This window comes from Onychomys torridus, chromosome 17, assembly GCF_903995425.1.
Source record: "Onychomys torridus chromosome 17, mOncTor1.1, whole genome shotgun sequence".
Lineage (NCBI taxonomy): Eukaryota > Metazoa > Chordata > Mammalia > Rodentia > Cricetidae > Onychomys > Onychomys torridus.
This window is the reverse complement of record NC_050459.1, coordinates 62,286,333-62,302,609: the sequence shown is the minus strand read 5'-3', so window position 1 is coordinate 62,302,609 and position 16,277 is coordinate 62,286,333. Positions and strand designations below refer to the sequence as shown.

General features: G+C 48.8%; 1 protein-coding gene across 1 annotated transcript in view; it reads right to left on the bottom strand.

Moving 5' to 3' along the window:
• Positions 1-12,738: 12,738 nt before the first annotated feature.
• Nwd1 (NACHT and WD repeat domain containing 1) overlaps positions 12,739-16,277 on the bottom strand; it is an 81,929-nt gene continuing 78,390 nt past the window's right edge. The window contains exons 19-20 of the mRNA XM_036166433.1: positions 15,437-15,542; positions 12,739-14,221 (exon numbers count right to left, since the gene is read on the bottom strand). Of these exons, the coding sequence (XP_036022326.1) occupies positions 13,926-14,221; positions 15,437-15,542 (402 nt within the window). The 3' untranslated portion in view covers positions 12,739-13,925. The remainder of the gene's footprint in view (positions 14,222-15,436; positions 15,543-16,277) is intronic.

Genomic DNA, 16,277 nt, shown 5'->3' with positions numbered 1-16,277 from the left:
CTTGGGAGGCAGAGGCAGGCGATCTTAATGAGTTTGAAGCCAGCCTGATCTTACAAAATGAGCTCCAGGACAGCCAGTACTGTTACACAAAGAAACCCCCGTCTCAAAAAAAAGGGGGGGGGGGGGGGGGGGTTGGGGATTTAGCTCAGTGGTAGAGCACTTGCCTAGCGATTTTCAGCTAAAAAAAAAAAAAAAAAAAGACTCCAGAAGAGAGTTGGTTTTCAGGCAGGCATGGTGGCCCCCTGTCTTCCCAGCAATTAGGAAGCAGTGACAGGATCCCTAGGGCAAGCTGGCTAGCTAAATGGCTGAATTGGCTAGCTCCAGGTTAAGAGGGTGTGCTAGATAGTTTTGTGTCAACACAATCTAAGAGTCATTTGGGAAGAGGGAACCTCAATTGAGAAAATGCCTCCATCAGATTGGCCTGTGGGCAAGTCTGTGGGTACATTTTCATATGATTGCTTCAGGAGGCTCCAGTCCACCGAGGGTGGTCCTGGGGTTTTTAAGAAAGCTGAGCAAGCCATGGGGAGCAAGCCAGTAAGCAGCACTTGGCCTGGGTCAGCTCCTGCCTTCAGTTCTTGTCCTGACTCCCCTCAGTGATGGGCTGTGATGTGGAACTGTGAGCTGAAGGCCCTTTCCTCCCCAAGCTGCTTCCGGTCATGATGCTTCGGTCATGACACTTCGTCACAGCAATAGATGAATATAGCAAGAGATTCCGACTCAATACTTAAGCCATCAGGGTAGACATCTAAGGTCAACCTTTGGCCTCCAAGTGAATATGCACATGTATGTATGCATGTGATCCCATGCACATGGGACTAAAATACAGGCTAGAGAGAGAGGTTAAGCTGGGCATGGTGATGCCTGCCTATCGTCCCAGTACACCCTGGGCTACAGAGACGCGTCTCCAAACTACCACAGCGGCAAAAGAGAGGGTAGGAGAGTATGCTGGGCAGGCAGGCGGGGCAGAGGCAGGACAGAGAAAATCAACCCTGCTGGCTTTTGCTCCCAGAGACAAGCAGGTTCCTGGGAACTGAGGTCTGGCCTTGAGCTGAAAACCCAGAGGAGCTGGCATCCTGAGAGATACTGAACAAAGGGCCCTGTGACACTGAGCAGAATTGCTGACCCACAGGAGCAACCAGATAAAAACATGGTGGGCTGGACAGATCTTGCAACAATTTGTTACTGAGCAACAAAGAACTAACTCAGCCCTCAAGTCCTTGTCCCAGAAAGAGCCTTCCCAGGGTGCCCGCTGCTGTGAGAATGCTGAGTCAGAGCACTTGTTTATCAATCTCAAATCCAGCTCTCCGAGGAGCGAGCAGGGAGATGGGGAGACAACCCTGGGACTTCCTCTTAGTGTGGCTGTGAAGGAGAAACTCATCCAAAAAAAAAAAAAAAAAAAAAAAATCTAGGCCAGGCACCATGGCTTATGTCTGCAATGCTAGCACTTACGAGACTGAGAGACTGAGGCAGGAGACTCACCCTCAGTTTCAGGTTAGCCTGGGCTACATAATAACCTGTCTCTACAGCACCTGTCTCAAAACAACACCAACAATCTACTATAAAAAAGATTACAGCCTGAGACTTGGAGATGCTTGCTGCCAGGCCCGATGACCTGAGATCAATCCTCTGGTCCTGCGAATTGTCCTCGGACTTGACCTACACATACATGCTAAGGCACACACCCAGTGTCTCAGTCACTGTTCTAATGCTGGGGAGAGACACCATGACCAAGGCAACTCTTATAAAAGAAAGCATTTACTTGGGGGCTTGCTCACAGTTTCGGAGGCTCAGTCCATTATCATCGTGGTGGTAGCGAGGCAGCAGTGCTGATGTAGCTGAGCAATATGTGCTGACCCTTAGGCAGAGAGAGAAAGAATGGCCTGGCATGGACTTTTGAAGCCTCAAAGCCCACTCCCTCCAGCAAGGCCACCTAATCCTTGTAATCCTTTCAAACAGGCCTACTCCCTAGTGACCAAGCATTCAAGCATGTGAGCCTATGGGGGCCATTCTTCTTTATTAAACCAGCACATTTGGGGACACACACACACACACATTTCCCCCCAAAAAATGTAAAAATAATTTTAAGTTTTTGTTTGGGGCCAGGGAGATGATTCATTGGGAGAAAGCATCTACCACAAAAGTTTTGGGACCTGAGTTCAAATCCCACATACCCACACAAAACATGATACAGTCTTAGTAGGCCCGCTGAATGTGGGTGACAGCTATGTGACTTGATCTGTTTGTGGGGTCCCTGGCAGCAGGACCAGGACTTATGCCAGGTGCATGAACTGGCTTTTTGGAGCCCATTCCCTGTGGTGGGATACCTTGCTCAGCCTTGATACAATGGGGAGAGGCTAGGCTCTCCTTCAACTTGGTATGCCAGACTTTGTTGACTACCATGGGAGGCCTTACCCACTCTGAGGAGTGGATGGGGTAGAGTGGGAGGGAGGTGAGGAGGAGGGAGAAGGGGAGGGAGGGGGAACTGGGGTTGGCATGTAAAATGAAAAAAATTTTAATAAATAAATATTTTTTTAGAAAAAGATACAGTCTTAGAAGCCGGTCATTTGAATACTCTGAGGGAGATGAGACCGGACACAGGAAACCTAGACAGTCTCAGGCCAGCCCGGCTCCTGCAGCACTCGAAAAACCCTGCCTCAAAGTGGCTTTGGACCTCTCTGTGCACATGATGGAGAACATTATTTTAAGGTGTGCTACTTTTTTTTTCCCCCGAGACAGGGTTTCTCTGTGTAGCTTTGCGCCTTTCCTAGAACTCACTTTGGAGACCAGGCTGGCCTCAAACTCACAGAGATCCGCCTGACTCTGCCTCCCAAGTGCTGGGATTAAAGGCGTGAGCCACCACCGCCCGCAAGGTGTGTTACTTTTGTTTATGTTGCATTTGTTGAACTCTGTGAAGCCGTGTTACTGTGCCTGTGTAAAACACCTAATGGTCTAATAAAGGACTGAACAGCCAATAGCAAGGCAGGAGAAAGGATAGGCAGGGCTGGCAGGCAGAGAGGATATATAGAAGGAGAAATCTAGGAAAAAGAAGGAGTAGGCAGAGAAGGAGGAAGACTCTAGGGGCCAGCCACCCAGCTACAAAGCAAGCCATGGAGTAAGAAACAATGGAAGGTATACAGAAAATGAGAAAGGTAAAAGCCCAGAGGCAAAAGGTAGACAGGATAAGTTAAGAAAAGCTGGCAAGAAACAAGCCAAGCTGAGGCTGGGCATTTATAATTAAGAATAAGCCTTTGCCGGGCAGTGGTGGTGTATGCCTTTAATCCCAGCACTCGGGAGGCAGAACTAGGTGGATCTCTGTGAGTTCAAGGCCAGCCTGGGCTACCAAGTGGGTTCTAGGAAAGGCGCAAAGCTACACAGAGAAACCAAACCCTGTCTTGAAAAAACGAAAAAAAAAAAAAAAAAAGAAGCCTTCATGTGTGATTTATTTGGGAGCTGGGTTGTGGGCCCCCCAAAAAAGTAAAGAAAACAGCCTAACACCATGCACACAATAGCACTCATGCACAGGCTGGCTCAGACATAGCATCAGCTTTCTGAGTGCTGGTATTATTAGCAGACTGTGCCACCACACCCAGAAGGAGGCTTTGCACATAGGCCTTTGAAGGACATTTCAGAGCCAAACTGTAAAGGTACTGTGCACTTCCTCACAGTGCATTTTCAGGGTCTGGTCAGGTTCTAAAGGAAGCAATGGTATTTAATCCTTGAGCCCTGAGGCTTGCCTAGAATCCCCAGTGAGGGGCTGGGGGTGTGGCTCAGGGGTGGAGCCCCGCCTAGAACCCCAGTGAGGGGGCTGGGGGCGTGGTCAGCGTGGAGCCCCGCCTAGAATCCCAGTGAGGGCTGGGGGCGTGGTCAGGGTGGAGCCCCGCCTAGAATCCCAGTGAGGGCTGGGGGCGTGGTCAGGGTGGAGCCCTGTCTAGCACTTAGAAGACAGGGGTTCTATCCATAGCCCTCCTCAACCCCACACACGTTCTAGAACTTGACGTAAATTCATTATGTCAATAATGCTATGAGCTAGACAGGAAATGTCATCTTCCCTGTGGGGACAGTTTGTTCTGTTGTCAGAGAATGGTTGTTGAAAATGACTCCTTCACTTTCAAACGTGGCCCGAGTTCCATAATGTGTGGTGTGGTCACATTCATACAAGGAGAGGACAGAAACTCTCCACCTTCGCTGCTGGCTGGCACCTCATGTCAGAGTCTTCCTCAAAGCACACAGGTTGTTAACACCCAGAAAGGCCAATTTCTTCTTAGTTGCCTTTTTTAACCCCCAGACAGGGTCTTACACTGTAGTCAGGCTTTCCTGGAGGAACTCACTATATAGTCCAGAATGGCCTCAAACTCATAATCCTCCTGCCTCAGCCTCTGGAGTACTGGCAGGAAAACTATTTAGCTGGGTGTGGTGGCCTTTAGTCCCAACACTCTGGAGGCAGAGGCAGAGGAATCTCGGTTTGGTCTACATAGTGAGTTCCAGGACAGCCAGGGCTACATAGATTCTGTCTCAAAACAAAAAACAAATAGAAAATTTATCTTTAAAAAAAAAAAAAATGTGAACATGGTGGTTAAGTCTTGCTGTGGACCTGACTGGCTGCAGGTTGCCTAGGAGATACTTCTCTGTGTCTGTGAGGCCTGTTTCCAGGGGCCTGGCTTGAATAAAGAGTCTGAGAAATAAAGCTGTTCTCCAGTCTACTCATCTACCCAGAGCCACTGTCCAGACCAGGAGCTGAAACAGACCCTTCCTGCTGGATGGAGGTCGGGGTGGAGACTCATGAGAAATAAACTTCACCTGCCTGGAGAGAGAAGCTGGGGACCTGAAACTTGAAAGATTCCTGAGTTCCTCCAGGGTTGGAAAAGCCACAGACCACTGCTAGGGAGGGGACTGCCCAGGAAGCTGGGGGTGCGGGTTCAGGCCAGCTTGGTGCTGCTGGAGTCATTAGCATCAGAGTTATAAAGAGGCTTTGCTTCCACACTGGGTCCAGAAGGCCAGGGGTCTGGGAGAAAGATGCTGCAGGCCTTCACTGCTCCAAATGGGCACCAGGGGGAATGTTTCCCTGGGGTCAGCCTCAGGGGCACAGGCAGCAGCCACTGTGATCATCCTGAGCTAATGGTAGCATCCACATGGTACTGGTTTTCTGGGCATTTGGCTGGTTTTATGGCACCCAAGACTGAACCAGCTGTGGGGGATTCCCCTATGGTTCCAGAAGGCCAGGCAATATACAGGACAGGTCAGATTCCTAGGAGGCCGTGGAGGGGCCATTGTGGGAAGCTGTACAGGTGAAACCTATATTGCAATGGAGACCCTGGGAGTTTCATGATGTGCCCCTCAAAGTGTGAGTGTGGAAATCAGAGGAGAACCTGTGGGAGGCAGTTCTCTCCTACCACGTGAGAGGTCCCAGGGATCTAACAAAGTTCATCAGGCTTCAAATGCCTTCATCCGCTGAGCCATCTTGCTGGCCCCAGATCCCAGGATTTCTAAGATGCCAGGACTATGGGATGTTTGTCAAAGAAAGATGTAGGCAAGGAGAGGAACTGGCCCAAGAGAGAGACTATGTGTGCAGCAGATGGGCTGTTGTGTCCACATGGTGCTGCCCAGAGTCCCAGCTGCTGGACACAGCACTTCAGACATTTTCCTGGCAGGGTTCTGTCTTGCTTTGGTCTGACTTTCCTTGTGATGTCCCTATTCTTTCCTTTTGGAACAGAATGTTTAACCTGTGCCCTTGGACAGGGAAAGGTTGATTGATATGTAGTCCTGGCTAGCCTAGAACTCACTATGTAGACCAGGCTGGCCTTACATATGTTAAAAGTATGTAACTTCCTTGGTATTATTTTACAGAGGTTAAGGGGGTGTTGGAGCCTCAGTACTTAGGTTTCTAAACAACTTTAGAATTGTTTAGACTTTGAGGGGCTGTCAAGAGGACTCAGTGTGTGGAGGTGCCTGCTGCCAAGCTGGGCTGCCTGAGTTTGATCCCTGGCAACCATATGGAGGGAAAGGAAAACCAAGTCCTACAAACTGTCCTCTGATCCACATAGGCATCATGGCAGTGTGCACTGTGCCCCACACCAAATAAAATAAATACATTTATTCTGAGCATATTCAGAGATAGACCTTGCATTATGAGATGGCCAAGAGGCCCTGAGGAGTGTTGTTGTAGAATATTATTTTAAAGAGTGTTACTTTTGTTTATGCTGCATTTACAAAACTCTCTGAAGCTGCATTACTGTGCCTGTCTAAAACACCTGATGGTCTAATTAAGAACTGGCCAATAGTGAGGCAGGAGAAAGGATAGGCGGGGCTGGCAGGCAGAGAGAATAAATAGAAGGAGAAATGTGGGAGGAAAGATTTAGGGTCCAAAGATGATGAGGACTCCAGGGGCTAGCCACCCAGCTACACAGCAAGCCACAGAGTAAGAATAAGATTTACAGAAGTAAGAGAATGGGAAAAGCCCAGAGGCAAAAGGTAGATGGGATAAATTAAAGTTAAAAGCTGGCTAGAAACAAGCCAAGCTAAGGTCGGGCATTAATAATTAAGAATAAGCCTGTGTGTGATTTATTTGGGCGCTGGGTGGTGGGCCCCCCAAAAGAGCAAAAACAAACAACAGGCTAATGCCACGTGTGCAGAGTTGACAGTGTGGACTAACCATGGGAGATCTTCACTATCAAGTTGACTGACAGTCTGTGAGGGCATTTCTAGAGAGGTTTAGCTGAGGAGGGAAGATGCACCTGGAACAGGGGTGGAGCCATGCCATGGACCAGAGTTCTAGAATGAACTTCAAACAACGAAGTTTCTGCCCTGCTGTGAGCCACAGACAAAAGCCCCTCCTTCTGCCATGATGGACAAGAGGAGCCCAAAGAAACCCACCCCACTGAAATTGCTGCATCCGGTGTTCGCTCACAGCATCTAAATAACGGGGGAGTAGCCAGCTGTCTTCAGCAGGGTTTTAGGGAGCAAAGTCGTCTGTGGGGGGATGTTTCTACCCAAAGCGTCCTGGGAAGCCAGGAGTCACGCTCCATCCACACACCTCACCCCACGGGAGCCAGGATTCCCTGTTCCATCCACATCCCCCCCAGAAGCCAGGGGTCACGCTCCATCCACACACACCCCCAGCTGGGAATCACGCTCTGACGCTCACGCAGCAGTAGACATCTCTAACAGCTTCCACCTTGTGTACCCACCATCCACCAACACAGAGCATATTGCTCAGTAACTGAATTTCCCTCAGACTGTTGCAGTGAACACGGGAATTTTATTTTTTTGTTTTGTTTTTGAGACAGGGTCTTGCTATGTAGACCAGGCTGGCCTCAAACTCACAAAGATCCTCCTGCCTCTGCCTCTCAACAGCTGGGATTAACCGCCAGCGTGGCCATTCCCCAGACACTGGAATTTTAGGTCAAAGGCTGTACACCAAACTTTCCCTGTTATGACGAATGCATCCTTTCCACATTGGTTAAACCCGATCATGCACATGCCTTAATCCCAGCACTGGGGAGGCAGAGGCAGGCAGATCTCTGTGAGTTCGAGGCCAGCCTGGTGTGTAGAGAGAGTTCTAGGACAGTCAGGACTACACAGAGAAACCCTGTCTTGAAAAGAGAGATTGGGGGTGGGGACACAAAACAGTAGCCTTTCCCCGTCACGGGCTCTCTGCTTAAGCTAAGGGTCCTTCAGTTAAATGGTGGGAGACTTCCTAAACTAGCATTCGCCAACACTGGAGCAGATGGAAGAAGAATATGTGGGATCTCAATGCTGGAATAGTATGCGGCCATAGAGAAGAACATGAAAGATGGGCATTTGTAGCAAATAGGCAGAACTGAAGGACACTGGGCTCAATGAAGTCGACGCAGAATGACCGTGCCATATTTCCTCACTTAAAAGGACATGGAACTGTGAGGACCAGCTTGGGACAGAGGTGAAGGTGGATAAACTGCTGATGAGTGTGTGCTGAATTCATGCTGAAACATCTCATGGGTCCCATTAACATACAGTTCATAGGTTAATAAAAATAAAATATTATTTAAAAAATCTATAAAGTTATTGTTCAATGTACCTGAGCATATATTTTTAAGCTAAAGCTTAAAATATCTTTAAATTTATTATTATTATTGTTGTTGTTGTTGTGTGTATGTGTGCATGATGGGGGGTGGAGGGGGCGGTGTGTCCGGCATGGTGAATGTGTGGAGTCAGTGAGCAACTCTGTGAGGTCAGGTCTCTCCTTCCACTCTGTGGGTCCCATGGACTGAACTCAGCCCATCAGGGTTGTGTATGAAGTGCCATTACCCACCGAGTCAGCTCATAATGGCCCATAAGTTTTTTAAAGATCTTATTTGTAATTGTGTGTGTGTGTGTGTGTGTGTGTTTGTATGAGTGCAGGTGTCTGCAAAGGCCTAAGGCATTGGATTCCCCTGGGGCTGGTTATGAGCCACCTGGTGTGGGTGTTAAGAATCAAACTTGGGTCCTCTGCAAGAGCAGCATGAAGCTTAACTGCTAAGCTGTCTCTCCAGACTATTATTATTGTTGTTGTTTTGTTTTGTTTTTTTTGAGACAAGGTTTCTCTGTGTTGTCTTGGTGCCTGTCCTGGATCTCACTCTGTAGACCAGGCTGGCCTTGAACTCACAGAGATCTGCCTCTACCTCCCGAGTGCTGGGATTAAAGGCATGTGCCATCACTGTCCGGCTTATTTTTTAAATGAAATTTGACACCAACACTTTCAGAACTGCCAAAGTGTGCATTTTGGAACTCTCATTTGGGAAATAACTGAATGAAATATCTCCAAAGGCCTTTTTTGTGTGTGTGTGTGGGGGGGGGGTTCGAGACAGGGTTTCTCTGTGTAGCCTTGCACCTTTCCTGAAAGGCCTCCTTTGGAAGCTGGAAGTGTGGCTCAGCAGCAGAGCTCCTACCTGGAACCCCTCAGGGAGGGCCCGGGGGCGTGGCTCTCTGTAGAGCACTTGCCTAACAAGTCCTGGGTTCCATCTCCAACACCAGGAAGAGTAATGGCTCTTTCCTACTGATGCGTTGCTGAGTCTGTCTAGGGTCCCAGGGAGTGAGGGAGCGCTCTCTCTAAGGTCTGACTGTAGCAGGGCTCCAGGCACATGCCAGGCTCAGTAGACGGCTGTGGGCACAGTGGAGAGAGCCACTTCAAGGCAAAGGATCAGCAGCAAAGCAGGGAGATGCTAGTGTGTCCTGTTGTGTCAGGGAGCTGAGCCTGTGGTCCAACAGCAAGTGGAGGTGGGAAGATCAAGTTCAATAGCACCACTGGCTACACATGGAGTCTGGGCAAAAGACTGTGTGTGTGTGTGTGTGTGTGTGTGTGTGTGTGTGTGTGTGTGTGTGTGTGTGTCTGTGTGTGTGTGTGTGTGTGTGTGTGTGTCTGTGTGTGTGTGTGTGTCTGTGTGTGTGTGTAGAGAGGCCTGAGGTTGAGTCAGCAATTGTCCTTGACTCCACCTTATTCACTGAGGCAGGGTCTCTTTATCAAACCCAGAACTCGAAGATGCGTCTAGCTTAGCTAGCCAGAATGTTCAGGATCCTCTGTGACCGGTTAGCTTTAATTGTCAATATCACACAGCCTAGAGTCACCTGGCAAGCGAGTCCCAGTTGAAGCATTGCCCGGATCACACTGTTGGACTGTCTTGACTGTTGATGTAGGAGGGAATCCTTTGTGGGTGGCACCATTCCCTGGGCAGGTGGTTCTGGGGCTGTATGAGAAAGCTAATGATCCAGAGAAAGGCAGAAACAGCCCCCTCCGGGGGTCCTGCTTGTGGGGGGTTGAGTGAGAAGGACTCCTGGTAGGGCCGTATATTCAAATGCTGGCCCCCAGGCAGCGGAACTCTTTAAAAGGATTACAGTGGTTGGATGCTGTGGATATCGCTCTGTACAAATAAAATGCTGTTTGGCCAGTGGCTAGGCAGGAAGTATAGGCGGGACAAGAGAGAAGAGGATTCTGGGAAGTAGAAGGCTGGGGAGAGACTCCACCAGCCACCGCCATGAGAAGCAACATGTAAAGACACTGGTAAGCCACAAGCCATGTGGCAAAGTATAGACTAACAAAAATGGGTTAATTTAAGATAGAAGAAGTAGATAACAAGAAGCCTGCCACGGCCATACAGTTTGTAAGCAATATAAGTTTCTGTGTGCTTTCTTGGTTGGGTCTGAGCGACTGTGGGTCTGGTGGGTAAGAGAGATTTGTCCTGACTGGGCCAGGCAGGAAAACTCTAACTACAAATGGCGCCCAACGTGGGGCAAGAGTTTCCACCTAAAACCTGAGAAAAAAGATTCTAAGATGGAGCTAAAAACAGCTTCCTAGTTGTCTCTCTCAAGTTAGCGGCAGCCTGCCGATTTGAGCTACTCTGGCAGGTTCCTGGCGTGTGCGTCTGACCTGTACTGCGGCGGGAATGAGGAATCTACAAGCAGCACTTTACTCTGCTGCGTGATGGATTTAGCCTTTGGTAGTTAAAAAAAAAAAAAAAAAAAAGTTTCTGGGCTATGCACTGCTTTGATAAAACCGCTTCTGATAGTTGATGGTACACATGGCTCCAGACCCAGAGCTGGCGGTAAACTGTACCACCACCATGTTGAAAAGCTTAGGTGGGTGGAGCCAGCAGCCACAGCGGCGTTTTAGTCTTACAAAGATGGATATTACACAGAGAATCTGGTTTGTCTTGTCTTTGGGATTTTTAACTACAAAAAAAAATTTGATCATAAAAGCTGTTGAGTTAAACAAATATGTAAATTTTAAAGGTACCTTGACTTCAAAATTTGGATATAAGGATATGTTGCTTTGGAAAGGAGTCTCTGCTTTTGTTTCCACAGAAAGCCAGAGGTTATGGATTTGTTCCAGATTAAGATACATCAGGTTTGATCAGCCAAGACCACCTGAAAGGTCTCCAATGACACCATGGCCCAGATGATCCGACATCCAGAATGGTTTCAAGACAACTGGCTCAGAGGTTCACCCTAATGGACTACTCCATAATCCTAAAATTTTCTTTGTATCCCCATAAGATACAGCGCCCCCCTCCAGCAGGAAGTAGTAAGAGAAACTACGCCCACATTCCCAAAATTATCAAGCTGGCTTTGGAGATGGAATTGGCTCACTCCTTCTCTAAACCCAGACATATTGCTAAAAAAAAGGGTTAAGAGATTCTTATGTCCCAAATCAGAAGAGCCCTCTGGTGTGGGACAGAGAAAAACCAATATTTTTCTTTAAAGTAGATTGATTATAAACACGATCTCTTTCTAAAGAAGAAAAGGGGATATGATACAGATATAATAGGATGAAAGGATAGATTAAGGAACTTACTTCTAAAGAGCAACAACTTGTTTAAAATGTTTTACATTGGTATAGATTTTAGTCTATTGATACAAACTTAAAGTTAATTTTGTTATAGTGTGTGTATATTTCTAATCGTGTTTAAGGTATTATGTTTATATAGCTCATTTTAAATTGAAATGGATAATTAAAAATAGATTAATGAATGATTAGTTATCTATGATAATCATACTCGTAGCCCTGTTAGTTAAGTCTTCTAGATATACATAGAGATATTTCAGATAGATAGGTAATCTTCAAATACTTCAAAGACCTACAGAATATGGCATTTAAAATATTTTTAAAATTTAGACTTTCTGGACTGTGAGACATGTCTGCTCCTGGCAGCACCGATTTACTTCAGAGAGGAGGATGGGCATTGAAGACACTTCATATGGAGTTTATCTTCACCTTGGCAAAAATAGCCATATGGGCAAGAAACTGTTCTTGCCTGGACTGCTTGATCAACTGTACGTGCAGGACCCATAGAAAGGTGACCACTGAACTTTGCTTGACAAAATGGTCCTCAGGCTCCTGCTTTGCAGAGGAAACTGCCAGACATTCTACAGGACACTGAGAGAAGTGACCAAGAGACTCTAGCCCTGTGGGCTGAAGACAAATGCCCCAACTTTACAAAGAAACATTAGGTGACTGTCCAGGCTGCCAGCTGTCTCTGTCTACCCTGCAAGACTCCCGAAAAAATGCTTACATCCTTCTCCCGGTTCTCAGGTAATATTATATCCTTCTGAGGTCTTTGATGTGGTTGAAGACTAGATAGTTATAATTTCCTCAGTTATGATAAAAGATAAGTTAGATATAAAACCTTAGACTCACAAATATAAGATAGATAGGATATCTTCTTTAATATTGTAACTGTAATTCTTGCTTGACAATTGTTTTATTATATGTAATTTTACTATGTAAAAGTTAAAACCTTCCTTAAAAAAAAAAAAAAAAGGGGAAGTGCTGTGGATATCGCTCTGTACAAATAAAATGCTGTTTGGCCAGTGGCTAGGCAGGAAGTATAGGCGGGACAAGAGAGAAGAGGATTCTGGGAAGTAGAAGGCTGGGGAGAGACTCCACCAGCCACCGCCATGAGAAGCAACATGTAAAGACACTGGTAAGCCACAAGCCATGTGGCAAAGTATAGACTAACAAAAATGGGTTAATTTAAGATAGAAGAAGTAGATAACAAGAAGCCTGCCACGGCCATACAGTTTGTAAGCAATATAAGTTTCTGTGTGCTTTCTTGGTTGGGTCTGAGCGACTGTGGGTCTGGTGGGTAAGAGAGATTTGTCCTGACTGGGCCAGGCAGGAAAACTCTAACTACAGTTGGACGTGGTCTTGTTGGAGGAAGTGTCATGGGGTAAGCTCTGAGGTTTCAAAAGTCCATGCCAGGCCCAGTCTCTCTCTCCCTCTCTGCCTGTCTGTCTGCAGATCATAATATACCCCTCAGCTCCTTCTCCAGCACTATGCATGCCTCAGGCTCCCTGCCGTAGTGATAATGGACTAAGTCTCTGAAACTGTGAGCCAGCCCAATGAAATGCTTCTTTTTAAATGAGCTGTCTCTTGACAGCAACAGGACAGTGACCAGGACACTGCTGACCTTCCCTGGCCAGTGAGTCCCTGGCCAGAGGTCCTGCTGTGTGCGATGGCCAGCATCTTGCTTCCATCCTGCTTGAGCTCCCCCCTCTCCCCCCCCCCCCGCTTCCCTCGGTGGGGGCCTGGGGCCTGGAAGTGCTCCCCAGCAGTTGCTCTTGCTCAGAGTGATTTTGTCACAGCAACAGAATGAATGAGAACAGCCTGTCTCCACATTCTGGGGCTGAGCCTGCAGGGTTCTGAGGGTTGGAGAGGGCTCCAGTTCTCACACCGGGACTGCAGATGCTTTAAGCCCTGAGCCAGCCCTAGCCCTGGTGGATTCTTTATCCCCCCCCCCTTTTTTTTTTCTACAGGATCTCTTTCCTGGCTGTCCTGGAACTCACTCTAGACTAGACTGGCCTCGAACGCACAAGAATCCGCCTGTCTCCGGCTCCTGGGTGCTGGGATTGAAGGCTAAGCTGCCAACCAGCTAGAGTGGATTTTGTACATGCATTTTGAGTTACAGTCAGAGCAGGAGCTACAGACAGGCTAACTGTGACCACGTGTGCCAATCACCACTTTCAAAAGGGCGAGTGTGTGCGTGGTGTGACAGTCCAGGACTCTGGCTTCACATACGGAAAAGGAAAGACCTGTAACCCAGGCTGGCTTTGCCATACGGATTCTGGGTGGTCACTGCCATCCAGGACAGGGCAGTGCCCACCACGTCCCCGAAGTCTCTGCCACACAGTGTCGCTCTCCCTCCACTGGGTCAGTGATTGGCTCAAGGATGAGAGTTGTACCCACTGGGACCAACTGAGGCAGAGCCAAGGCTTTGATCCAAGGTCATGGGTTGGGTGGGACATGCAGGTGGCTGCTATCTGAGAGGGCAGGTCTGAGGACCCACAGGAAAAGAGGTGAGAAAATGGAAGATGTCAGAGGAAGGCCTGGGGTCCACATGGCACCAGCCGAGTTGGTCAGTTTGCTTCAACCAGATGGGTCAAGGCTACCCCACTGCATTCCTGGGCTCCATGGGCCTTCACAGAATCAGGCAGACCTGTGAGCGCTTATTTGACTCCTTCCCCTCCTGGGCCACTGACCCTGTGTCCTGGGAGGCCTCCGCTGCAGCCAGCTGCTCTTCCCTCTGCTTGCTCTTGACCAACCACACCGCTTTCTTAAAGTTCTTGAGAGGGTCTTGCTGGGAGGCTCTAGCTGATGGGCACTGGAAGCGTTCTCTGATGAGATAGCCGTGGCTTGTGGGGGCCATGAAGCCATTGGAGGTGGGGATGATCCGGTTGACCACAGCGTGGACAAACTGGACAGCCAGCAGGGTGCCTGTGATGGGGAAAGGGCAGGTCATGAGAAAACCAGGACACAGAGGCGGGAAGGACATGGCAGTGCCGTGGGTAGTGTACTCAGTCTGCAAACACAAAGACATGAGTTTGATTCCCAGCACACATGGAAAAAGCTGAGTGTGGTGCACACTGGCAATCCCAGTGCTGTGGGAGCAGAGTCAGGGGGCTCCCTGTCCAGCTGGCTTGGCCTAATCATTGACCCCAAAGTTCATCCCCCGGGCATGATCACTACCAAGTATAGGGGTGCATGTCCACTGGGCACTTTTCACCCTCATGGAGGCCCAGGGAAGAAGCCTGTGCTTTCCCTGAAAGGGTCCGCAGGCCATATGCAGAGGGCATTGCAGAGCCAGAGTATGAGCCTAGCAGGAACATCTTGGGTCCTGCAGACACCTCCTAAGCTGAGGGACCCAGCTAGAGGCTGAAGCAGGGCTGCTAAGACCCAAACTTGCTCTTTTCTCTCCAGGTCAGAGCCCAGCCCTAGGGGGATGGCTCAGCAGGCATGCTTGTTAGGTTTTTTTGTCAACTTGGTACCAGCTCTGGTTATCTGGGAAGAAGGAATCTCAATTGAGAAAATACCTGCATCTGACTGGTCTGTGTGGCATTTTCTTGATTAATGACTGGTGGGGGAGGGTTCACCATGGACAGGACCACCCTGGGCATGTGGTCTTGGCTGTATAAGAAAGCAGACTCGGTAAGCAGCATCCCTCCATGGCTCTGTTTCAGCTCCTGCCTCCAGGTCCCTGCCCTGACTGCCCTGAGTGATGGACTGCAGCCTTTAAGCAAAATGAGCCCTTTCTCCCCCAGTCGCTTTTGGCCAGGACATTTCATCTAGCAACAGAAAAGAGCCCATAGGGAAGGGCATGCCACACGAGCATGGTGACCTGAGCTTGAACCCCTGGCACCTGCGCATGGACCTGTAATCCCAGTGGGGTGGACCCAGTCCGGGTGGGACTCAATGGCCAGTCAGGCTAGCTGAAATGGGTGAGCTCCTGTCTCAAAAATAACATGGAGGGCTAGGCCAACCTCAACCTCTACCCTTCACTTACATGTGGACACATGGCCAGGTGCACCCCTATGCGTGCATGTGCGTGCACACACACACACACACACACACACACACACACACACACACACACACACACTAAAATAAAACAGGCTTTTCGGTAGCTCAGTCCCATCTGAGAGCATGACCCACCGTCCAGCGCACTCCAGGCGATGATGGAGCGGTCCTTCATGCCTGCGAAAACGTACTTATCGTCCTTCGAGAAGCAGGCACACCGCACCCCTCTGCAGTAGGAGCTCTGTGAAGACAGACCGTGTGATGCGCTTTGCATGAGAAATGGCTCATACGGTATCTGTTGTTATTTACTTGTATTTGTTTGTTGGGGGCAGGGAGCTGTGTGCTACCACGCTGTGTACAGGTCAGAGGATAACTTACACCATGTGGTTAGTGGGGACAGAACACAGGTCATCAAGCTTGGCTTCCAGCACCTTTACCAGCTGAGTGTTCTCCTCTGTCTGGGATCGTGTGCTTTAACCCTTGGTCTACAGCTGGTGTTTGGAAGGTTGTAGAACCTTCATCAGGTTTGTCCTTCCTGGAGGACGTGGGTCACTGTGGTTCCGGTTTGGGGGCTTTATAGCTCAGCCCACATCCTGTTCATTCTCAGCTCCCTGTTCCACCAAGATGTGAGGTGCGGGGTCCTAGCTGCACACTCCTGCCACCATAGAGACATCCAGCGCCATGCCTTCACTCCACCTTAGGCTGTGTCCCCTACAACTGGGAGCCCAAATGACTCTCCCCCCTCCCTTCAGCTGTTTCCGGTTAGGGATTTCATAACAAAATAAGTAATATACCACATGATACCCTTTCCAACTGAGAGATATCCAGACCAGCCTTCACCTGGCCAGCACCGCAATCTAGGCTCCCCACTGTGGGCAGAGCAAACCCCAGAGAGATGGAGAAATGGACTTTCCAAGGAGCAAGGTCTGTCTTCACAGAGATGATGGCTTCAGGGCTACTGCATTGAAGCACAGGT